The sequence below is a fragment of the Triticum aestivum genome, chromosome 2A (assembly GCF_018294505.1).
Source record: "Triticum aestivum cultivar Chinese Spring chromosome 2A, IWGSC CS RefSeq v2.1, whole genome shotgun sequence".
NCBI lineage: Eukaryota > Viridiplantae > Streptophyta > Magnoliopsida > Poales > Poaceae > Triticum > Triticum aestivum.
This window is the reverse complement of record NC_057797.1, coordinates 201066109-201077592: the sequence shown is the minus strand read 5'-3', so window position 1 is coordinate 201077592 and position 11484 is coordinate 201066109. Positions and strand designations below refer to the sequence as shown.

The 11484-nt window shown below is 48.3% G+C and overlaps 1 protein-coding gene across 1 annotated transcript in view; it reads right to left on the bottom strand.

Annotated features, from left to right (window-relative positions):
* Positions 1 to 8196: 8196 nt before the first annotated feature.
* Positions 8197 to 11484, bottom strand: part of LOC123185150 (receptor-like serine/threonine-protein kinase SD1-8) — a 6820-nt gene continuing 3532 nt past the window's right edge. The window contains exons 4-7 of the mRNA XM_044597132.1: positions 9418 to 9628; positions 9099 to 9336; positions 8855 to 9005; positions 8197 to 8775 (exon numbers count right to left, since the gene is read on the bottom strand). Coding sequence (XP_044453067.1) covers positions 8464 to 8775; positions 8855 to 9005; positions 9099 to 9336; positions 9418 to 9628 — 912 coding nt within the window. The 3' untranslated portion in view covers positions 8197 to 8463. The remainder of the gene's footprint in view (positions 8776 to 8854; positions 9006 to 9098; positions 9337 to 9417; positions 9629 to 11484) is intronic.

Sequence of the window (11484 nt, the reverse complement as noted above, 5' to 3'; positions counted from 1 at the left end):
CGATCAGTGTGTACTTGCAGACAGGCCCTGCGTGTGTTCGTGTCTATGCAGTCTTGTGCTGCCTGCATTGGTGTACCATACCATTAGGATGGGTCAGTTGCATTGCAACAGTGAATTGCCAACGATAAAACTGATGATATATGGTATATGAAGGTATGCATGATGTTTATCTATACTAATACTGAAAAAAATAATAGATTGGTGTTAATAAAAATTCACCCAGAATGTAAATGACATACATCTAACTATCAGCTATTCAGGGGGAAACAAAACTAGTAACTTTATATATATAAATATTGTTTCAAGTCAGCAGTAAAGAATGAGTATCCAGCACAAAAGCATGAAAACCTTGTGGAGCCTCAAGATCCAGCAAGACAAGATGGGAGAAATAGTACACAAAGTGGTTCACTCCCCAAGCAAAAATCTACCATACCCAGGACTGGCCGCCATGGATCTGAGCGTCAAGCAAAGCGAGTAGTTGGCTTTGACCTCTCTATAAAGTTCGAGTGCCTCCTCCATGACCTTGTGTTGCGACAAGAGCTGCAATCTTGCCTCAGTGGAAGGATGAATGGCGCATGCTTTCCTTGATCCTAGCTTTTCCTTGATTGTTTCAATGGTTGTCGGGGCTACGCGTGGATCGTAACCAGCAGCGCCTAGCAGTAGGATTCCAGTGTGATCTGCCTCTAGCTCCTGCCTATATGAACATCATTAGAAAGGCCTCTAGACATATATGTTGCTTGCATATAGTACAAGAGACAGTAAATTTGTGAATGCATCACATAATGCGAGATGACCATGGAATGCGAGGAATTGAATTCCATATATATACCTTTGTACTCCCTCCGTCCGGAAATACTTGTCATCAAAATGGATGGAAATGGATGTATCTAGAACTAAAATACATCTAGATACATCAATTTCAATGACAAGTATTTTTGGACGGAGGGAGTAGCAAGTACTGCCTAAGGCAGGACGGAAACCAGCTCCTCCTGTAAAGGTTCCGCTCCACTGAATGCCTCGCAACAATGTGCCCAATCTATAAACATACAGAAAAATAAAGGTTCAGAACTACAATTACTAGATTGGATCCTCCCAAAATTAAGCACAAATGAGGACATTTTTTTTTTGCGAAAGGATCATTTCATTACTCAAGTGGATTCGCCACAGTCTTGCTTACATAAACCAACGATCTCGTCAGGTGCCGAACGCAGCCAGACGGCCGTACGTGGAATCGAGCATCCCATTTGCGAAAGGGCATGACTGGTACCGTTTTGCTCTCTAGGAATCAACCTGATCGCATGCTCCCTCCCTACAGCTAGCTTCCTCTTAATCTCTCCAACAAGAGACGCATTGGGGGATCTGTCCAATGATGTTTCCTTAATCATGCTTACTGCAGCAGCACAGTCCATCTCCAGGACGAGAGGCGCCATGCTCCACTCGAGAGCCAGGGTAACTCCCTCCATGCACGCTGATAGTTCAGCCTCAAGAGGACTTGCACATCTCGGGAGGAACCTGCAAGACGCGAAAATGACTGCTCCCACGTGATCTCGGAGTATCATCCCCGCGCCACCGGTTCCATCAGCTTCCCGCCATGCTCCATCGACGTTCAGCTTTACCCAGCCCTCTGGTGGCTTGCTCCACTGCTCGGGCGGCCTGGTACAGGAAGCCACGGTCACTTCACGTTTGCCATTGGATCGGGAGTGATCGTATGAGATAACCATCTTTCCTTTGGTGATGTCGGCCTCGGGATGTTGCTTTTTTTTTTGACGGGAATAGCAGGAGCTCTGCTTTTGCATTATAATGGAAGAGAGGAAAAATCAAGCAGTACAACATCCTTCTGGAACATGTTCCCGGATAAGATAGGGACTGTTCAGGAACACTTAATGTTTCTCACAGGGCAGGTTTTATGCAATAACCTGACCCTGACCAGTTGCCCCAACGTATAATTTTACATCATCGCTGATTAAATCAGCCAACATGAACACAGTTAATTCCTTTTGCTGAAAGATCCTCCTGTTGCGTTCCTTCCACAGGTGCCAGGCGATGTAGGCCGCCAACGTGATATCCTCCTGTACCTTGTTCTTCGGACCGCGTCCGGAGCATAGTCTTCTCCACCAATCTGTAATCGAGCTAGCCGAAGACGCAATACGCCACATCCTACTGTTAGATCCCTGGAAGTGGAACCATATTTCCTTTGCAAAAGAACACCCCAGCGTCAAATGCATTGCAGATTCAGCCTCTTGATCACACAACTTGCATCGATCATTATGTGGCCAATTCCGCGCTAATAATTTATCCGCCGTCCAATTTCTGTTCTGCAGGAGTAACCAAAGGTAGAATTTGACCTTCCCCTCCATCTTGCATCTCCATATTCTCTCAAGATCCAGCTGCTCGATCCCGGCCGCAAACTGGATGGCATAGGCAGAGCATGCAGAGTAGGAGCCGTTTGCCGTGAGTGACCACCTGATCACATCCTTTGCCTCCGAAAGGCTCACCTGCTGAACCTCCTCCCAAATTCTGACAAATTGTGCTAGCTGCTCCTCGTTGTTCATTCTTTGTAGACCTTGCATCCACCGGCCGTTTGTCAAAGCCTCTTTGACAGTAATTCTTTTAAAACGCGCCAGCTTGAAGATCTCCGGTGCAATCACATAAGGGGCCTCCCCATGCATCCATCTATCCATCCAGAACAGCGCAAGCTGCCCATCACCCAACTGAATAGAGGAGCAGCTCGAGAACAACTGTCTATCAATGGCGTCGCACGGAGTAGGAGATCCTTTCCACGGCCGATCGACGTCATCCCATCTGAGCCATTCCCATCTCAAGCGAAAGGCCCGGCTGAAACACTCGATGTTCTTGATACCTAACCCACCAACAATCTTGGGGGAGCAGGCCCGCTTCCAGTTTACAAGACACTTGCCTCCAGCCGCTCTTTCTTCAATTTCCCATAGGAAATTTCTCCTGAGTTTGTCCACCTTTCTAATGAACCATTTATCCGGTTGGAAGGCTGTTAAGAAGTAAATGGCCGTGCTGGTGACCACCGAGTTGATGTAAACCAGTCTTCCCATCCTGTTTAGCAATCTACCCTTCCTAGGCGATAGCTTTCCCGCCATCTTGTCCAGAACCGGCTGCACCTCGGCCCTCCTGGGTTTCCTGACACCTAGAGGCAATCCCAAATATTTACATGGGAGAGCCCCTTGAATCCCACCAAAAACAGCCAGCATGGGATCCTCCTGGGTTTCCTGACACCTCGGGATGTTGCTGCAACCCAAGCAGAATGTCGATGTAGCTGCTTAGGAACCTTCGCGATGCTTCCACAGGTGGCGCCGGCTTGTCATGGTATATTTCATTGCGTACATGCCAATTCCTCCAGAGTGTCATGATCACTGGGAGGCGCTCATCGTTGCTGCAACCGTCAAGGAGATGAAGAATCCACTCAGTTCCAGTGTTGTTGATGTCATCCACACATGGCATACTCCATGTTTTCGCCATTGCCGTCCAAAGAGCTCGTGCCCTCGGACATCTGCAGAGGGCATGAAATGTGTCCTCGCGTTTCATACCACACAAGGAGCATATGCCAGATATCGCTAAAGTTCGCTTAAGCTTATTTTCCAAAGTGGCTAGAGAATTTGTAGCAACCCGCCATACAAAAACGCGTACCTTGGGGAGAGCAGGGCACCCCCACACTGCCTTCCAGACGGCACACGTGCCGTCCGGTGCCCTGCTCGTGGCGCACGCATTGGTGCGAGTTTTTTCCTCTAAGGCGAGCTTGTACGCACTCCTTACACTGAAAAGGCCATTGGGATCAGGGCCCCAAGCGAGGACATCGTCGAGCTGATGCGGGCTGGGCTTGATCGTCAGGATCCAGTCCACGTCCATCGATCGAAAGTATTGGCGGAGTAGATCCTCACGCCATCGTCCAGCATCGTCCAGCAAGTCAGCCACCCTTCGTAGCCGGCAAGTCCCACGCACGGAGATAGGTCGATAGGACGTCGGTCGTGGTAGCCACGGATCCCTCCAGACGCGGAACTTCTCTCCATTGTCGACCTGCCACAGAAGCCCTTTCTTGAGCAGGTCGAGGCCATGTTGGATGCCATGCCATGTTGGCGAAGTATTACCTGCAAAAACAGTGTCCTCTAGGGAGCCGTTAGGATAATATTTCGCCTTGAGAACTTGTGAGCATAGAGAATCCGGCTTGGTGAGGAGACGCCAGGCCTGCCGTGCAAGCAGAGCTTGATTAAACAGTCTGAAGTCTCGGAACCCAATTCCTCCTTTCCCTTTTGGTTTGAGCATTTTGTCCCAAGCAAGCTAGTGTGTCTTCCTTTTCCCTTGTTTGGAGCCCCACCAAAAATTCCGCACGAGTCTGGATAGATCATCACACACTGAATATGGCAGTTTGAACACCTCCATTATATAGGTTGGAATCGCTTGTGCCACGGACTTAATCATTGTTTTCTTACCCGCCTGGGAAAGAGTGTCACCCCACGCAATGATACATTTCGTTAAGCTCGTGTGCAATAATAGAGGCCATCTCCTCATCGGTCTTGAGAAGGTCCAAGCACCCAGTGTGCAGGATAATCTTGCCGCTAGGGGTGCTGCGAGCTCTGAACTCCTTATCTCGGACAAGGATGACGTCCCAGTCGAGTCGAGGCCGTCGAGATGCGCCGTGTGCCGACGTGCCGCCTCTGGACCATCCCCTTGCTTGAGGCTCAGGCCTCGGTGGATGGCCCGGACGAGCTCGGAGGTGATGAGGTAGACCCGGACGCTCTCGGGGTGGAGCCGGTCGACCATGTTGGATGCGCCGTACATCTCCCTGACATAGCGGAACGCAAAGTCACCCAGCCGGCGCTCGTACTCGATGGAGCGGACGATCAAGTGCTTGCGGTCGGTGTAGGGCACTGTCTCGAGGTATAAGCTGCAGACCGCGGCCGCCGCCGCCGCGCCGCTAGAGACGAGAGTCGCCGCCGCCGCCGCCGCGGCGACCTTCCACCACCGGGAGTGCCTGCCTGCGATGTGGGTCGCCGGTCTCTGCGAGGAACTGCTGCACTTGTGCCGATGGAGTGGCGGCGCGATCTGCTTGAATAAGGCTTGCCCATTAGAGCCCACGACTTGTGATCGCCTCACGGCGGCGTGGTGGGGCTGGTGCGAGGGCGGGAGACGGAAGGAGCGGAGGAGACGGGAGACGACGGAGCTCATCGTGTTGGAGCTGGGGGAGCGCTTGACGGTATGTCGGCGCTGGACGCAGCTTCGGTACCTTAAAGGCACATGCCTTTGGGTCACTAACACGTGGGCCAGCCATCTATTAGGCCCACATATTATAGACACAAAGGTAGGTGTCTTAAGTCATCCAAGCATGGTTCGTCGGCGCTATTAGGGCAGGCCGACAGTAGAGACGCGTGTACACGCGATACGTATCTGTGGGCTGTGGCAATCCGTCCAGGAGAAAATCAGCCTGCCACGGCGTGTGCTGCTAACCTGTTTTGTCCAACTTTTTTTTGAACATCAGTACAGACATAAGCGCTCATACGTACGCGCATATACTCACCCCTATGAACGCACACACGCACACCCTATCCCTATGAGCATCTTCGAGAGACTGAGCCGGCATGTCATCTTGAAATTTACGAAGTCACCGTAGGCGCCTCGTCGTCGACGGGAACGTTTCCTCTCACTGAAAGCGCATCGCCGAAAATTCTGAAATAAATCCAGAAATAATGCAAGCATCAGGATTTAAACCCTGGTGGGATGAGGATACCACTGTCCCTCTAACCATCCAATCACAGGTTGGTTTGCCTGTTTTGTTCAACTTGGAGAGTAATAATCGATGTGCGCGGGTAACAAGGGCATCTCCAACATGTACCCCCCTGATTTCAACCGGGGTGGGTCCCCCCTTCCCTCCCATCTCCAATGAAAAAATGCCAACTGGGCAGTCCTCCTAAACGTACGTAACTTTGCTTTACGTGGACGTAGCATTGCTCCATGTACAATTAGTCGTGGCCATTTCTTGCCCGGCCCTGTCGGCCCATCCAGGCCCAGCCCTAAAATCCAGGGCCTAGGCCCGATGGGCTTGCCCATGGGCCGGGCCTGGGCCTGAGTTTTGAGCCCACCAGCAGGACTAGGATGGTCTTGGGCTTGGCATATTAGCATTTTAAGGAAGAGGCCCGGCCCACAGCCCTAAGTCCTAAGATCTTTTCAGGGCTTTTTACCAAATGGGCCGGGCTTGGATTTGAAAAGTAGGCCCGATGGTAGGGCCTGGGCCTCAGTTTTTTGCCGTGGGATTTTTAAGGCCCGGCCCGGCCCATGGCCAGGTATATGTACAATCACCAAACGTACACCATCAAAATCCACAGACATCCTATGAGGCGGAGCTCATTTAAGTGGGGTCATCAAATATAAGCGAGCACCGAATTTTCATTGATTCTAGGATTAATTTTCATATAGCGAAATAACCCTAATTTCTACTCTACTCCTTTTCGGAGGTGAGATCAAGGATCCATGTTCCGACCACGTTGGCAGCTGGCGCCAATGAGGCGGAGCTAAAAAGTTGTGCTGCTCCGACGCGCCGTTGTCCTCTGCCTCCACCCCCACAAAGAGCCGAGCACGCTTCGCCTTGTTGACACGAAGCTGCCAGCACTCGCGGCGGAGCATGCATGCACTTCCTACGGACGCGAGCACCGCTCGGTTGACATCGACGACGTCTGAGTCCACTCGAGCGATGGCCGTGATGGTAGTGACAGCGTGCTCTTTCATGAGTGATAGGTTGTATTGTTGCCCTGTCTGCATCAGAGTAAACTGGGACGTGGGCGCGGCGTCGACGACCATCTCCTCCCCCATCGGTTGCGCTTCCGTCTGCTCCGCCATGGTCATCCAACCGTCCTCCTCCATCTCCTCCTCTAGCTTCGAGCTCGGAGGTTAGCCTGCCTTAATGTGGGTCTGGCGCTCGTGGAGTCTTGCGAGACGGCCGCAACAAAAATTGCCTAGCATTGTGCCAATGTCAGTGTCAAGACCTTGGACTAAATTGCCAAAAACAACCACAACTGAGACAATTAGTGACGAAAACCACCAAAACCACCTCGACGCCGTGAATTCGCCGCCGGCCTCCACTCTCTCTCACGGTACCGGCCGAGCGGTCCCCTCCGTTGCCACCGCCATCGCAGTGCGTCGCCATGAGCGGGAGAACGGGAAGATAGAAAGGGGAGAGCGCAGGAGAACTGGTCGGTTAGATCCAACCGATCACTAGGTATACGATGCGCCGTCTAACGGTGTTTGCGCGGTGCCGTCCACCCATACCACGTGGACACTGACAGTGGGACCCGCGTATCGGGGATCCCGTCAAAACACGGTCAATCGCTCATTCAGTGTTTTCCGCAAACTTTTACCCAAAACGGTGGTTCTTGAAAACTTTTAGCGTTTTGGTGGTTTCGAACATTTTTTGTCTCAATTGTGATGGTTTTTGGCAATTTAGTTCAAGACCGTGCCAGCACCACTCCCTCACCCGTAGGGAAGCTTCAAACACGCACGGCGGAGCGGCTTCCTCCTTCCATGGATATCCATCCCCCTTCAGCGGGTTGTACAGGAGCTAGGCGACTTCTGTGGCCGCCTCCATCAAGGAGGAGCCACCTACAACCCGAGTTCTTGACGAGGACTAGAGTCTGCTCCTGCGACATCGGGTTTAACGAACGCCAAAAGGGAGTGTGCCGTCTTGGAACGCCTGAAATCTGAGTTTGCACGTAAGCACGGCAGCCTCCAAACAAATTTGAAATGCAACCGAAGATGATTTTGGAGGCTGCTGGTTCGAGGAATCTGCTATAGTTACTCTCAGTTATCAAATGTAGAAACACAGTAAAATATGACCACCTAGTTAAGTTTGGTTAATATAGTATATATCGAAATCATCCTGAAATATTTGCTAGTATTCCCTCTATTCTAAAATATAATGCGCCCGCGCTTTTCGAGGTCCAACTTTGACCATAAATTTAACCAACGAGACCAACTGCGGCGGGAGAAAAAATTATATAAATGAAAACTTATTTCGAATATGAATTCACTGATATAATTTTTGTCCCCGCCGCAGTTGGTCTTGATAGTTAAATTTACGGTCAAATTTGAAGCACGGAGATAGAGAAAGCACTACATTGTGGAATGGAGGGAGTAGTATATAGCAGAGTCAAAGCAAAATTAAAGTCAATATAATACAATGACTGATAAATAACACACGTGTGACACGAAGCAATTTCATCCCGACGTTTTCTTATGGCAACTTCAGTTATCTGAGGGTGACAACTTTAGTTGTGAAGCATGTTAGCTTTCTATTTGATGGCAAGTTTCAGTTTTGGGGGTTTTTTTAATACAATTTTTACGTCAGGGTGGTGTTATTTTGTGTCACGCTTGTGCCACATGTGATTTGGGTAATACAATTACCGAAGTATCATCGCCAAGCTAACCGAAACCGAATGCAGCGTGGTGTCACCGGCCCTCGACGACGGTGAGGGTGATTTCATTGGCGGTGCAGCTCAAGGAGCAGTCGCCGTCGGTGGAGGTCGATCCCCGGTCGCTGCAGTAGCCCGGGTGCCTCGGCTGTGGCATCACCACGCTCAGGTTGGCCAGCATCAGGAACACCGTGGCCATGTGCGGTCGGTCCTCCGGCCGTTCCTGCACGCACAGCAGCCCGACCTGCACGCACCGCAGCACGTCCTCCGACTCCCGGCCGCCGCCGCCGCTGGCCATCGCCTCGTCTAGCAGCGTCAGCGCGTTGCCCTCTCTCCACAGCCTCCATGCCTGCCCATGCACAGCACACTCACGTTACCACCATCTCTTTCTCATCAACAGATGGGTCGATTAGTTCTGAGTGACTCACGTGGCCGAGCAGGCTCGTCTGCTCGCCGCTGCTGCACATTCCCCGGTTCTTCCTGCCGCTGACGATCTCCAGCACCAGCACGCCGAAGCTGAACACGTCGGACTTGACCGAGAAGACGCCGTCCATGGCGTACTCGGGGGACATGTACCCGCTGCATGCATGCACACGAGCGCGTCGGTCAGCTCGCCGTCGCATCGAAAATACTAGTACAAAACTGTCGGCGCCGAATGCGACCTTCACTTACTATGTCCCGACGACCCTTCGGGTGTGTGAGTCGGCGCCGTCGCCGCCGAAGATCCTGGCGACGCCGAAGTCGGAGATCTTGGGGTTCATGTCCCCGTCGAGGAGGACGTTGCCGGCCTTGAGGTCCCGGTGGATGACCTTGAACCTCGAGTCCTGGTGCAGGTACAGGAGCCCCCGTGCGACGCCCAGTACGATGTCAAACCGCTTCGACCAATCCAGTTGCGCCGATCGAGCCTTATCTGCTCAAACACATAATTTCATCTGTGAACTCACCGCAGTATATAGCAACATGGCTACAAACTTATACAAGCACAACGTACCGAAGAGCAGCGTGTCCAGGCTCTTGTTCTCCATGTACTCGTACACCAAGATCCTCTCCTCTCCATGGACGCAGCAGCCCAAGAGCCTGACCAGGTTCACGTGCTGGAGCTTGGCGATGAGCACCACCTCGTTCTTGAACTCGTCCAGCCCCTGCGTCGAGTACTTGGACAGCCGTTTCACCGCCACCTTCTGCCCTCCCCCAAGCTCACCCTGCATCGATCCAACCGTTTGTTTTCACTTTCTTACCTCATATCTATCGACGAAATGTTGCAATGCAGTGGCGAAGCTTGATGAAGATTGTTGAGTGGGCAATCAGAGTTGACAGGGCGAAGAAGATAAGTTATGCATGAACTATGAGAAATCTTTGATATTAAATTTAAGGGACTGACTTTACTATGTGTAAGTTTGACTGGTTTTTGTTTTTTGGCAAGTCGCCTGAACAGATTTTGGGGTCAGTCAATTTTTTACCACCGCGCTCACGTGTACACAAGCGGCATGTGTGCATGCTCACGAATACAAGCCCACCACCAAGATCCCGGCCGCATGCGTGCATGCTCACGTACACAAGCCCAACACCGGGACCCAGGCTGGATGCGTGCTGCATGCCCATGAATGCAAGTTTTGCATGCTGGGTGATTCATGATTATACTGTTTAAACTTGGCTAGAAATGATAATACATAATTAAATAGTCACATGATCGTAGCAAAGTAAAAAATTAAAGGATTACAACTATTTGATAGCACTTGATTTTTTCTAAAATGTAATGGATTAGTGAGATCGGTATTATCCTTACAAAAGAAAAAGAAAAGAAAACTAACACACAAAAAACAAAATAAAACACAAAAAGTATAAAAAATGAAGTTTTCCGTGGAAGAATGAATTCGTGGCACTAGTATTACCCTTTCAGAATAAAGAAAATAAAAAATAAAGCAAAATCAAATAATGAAGTTTTCTAAGAAAGAATAAAACCCTTTAAGAAGAAATAAAAACATTTCAGAACTTGCACACAACTTGCACTGAAATTGCACTTTTCCAAATATGCAAAGAATTAGCATATAATAGTGCAATATTAACATTCTACTATAATTTGCACACATATTATTTAGTACTTGCATTCATACTTACACACATTTTTTTTTCTAAAACAAACAATAAAAACTAAAAGGAAGTGCTTTCTAAAAAGTAATGGATTAGTGACATTGGTAATGTATTATCCTTACAACAGAAAAGAAAATGAAAACTGAAACAAAATAAAAAATGAAATAAAACCTAAAAATGAAGTTTTTCTATGGAAGAATGAATTTGTCGCATTCGTATTAACATTTTAGAAAAAAAACAAAATAATCAAAATAGTGAATTTTTATAAGAAATAATGAAACCATTTACGAAGAAAGAAAATTAAAATGTAAAACCTTCCCAAACTTGCACACAACTTGCACTAAAATTGCACCTTTTCAAATATGCAAAGAATAATCATATAATAGTGCAATTTTCACATTTTACTACAACTACACACATATTATTTTGTACTTGCATTTATAATTACACACAAGCAAAAGTCTAAAATAAACAATGAAAAAATTTGCACAAAATTTACATACAAATTGCGCTTTTTCCAAATATGCAAGAATAAGCATACAATAATGAAACTTTCAATAAAAGTGTCCTAAGGGCATTGTTATTAACTTAATGAAGAATAAAAGAATAACTAAAAAAATTAAAATAATGAAGTTTTAAAGGAAAAAATGGATTAGTGACATTGGTATCACCCTTTAAAAAGAAAGAAAGAAAAACTTGCACAACATTTGCACCAAAATTGCACATTTTGCAATATGCAAAGAATAATTAGTTGTTTTTTACGATAGCACATTATCATAGAGTTATATAATTTTCACACATATTGCATAATATTTATGTGTATACATTTACACTCATCTAACATCCCAAAAATACCTACAAAATAAAAATAAAAACCGACTAACAAAAAAAAGCAAAAAACACATAAAAACGGAAATAACATAAAACAAACAAAGGAAGAGATGAGGGCCGGATCACATAATTAATA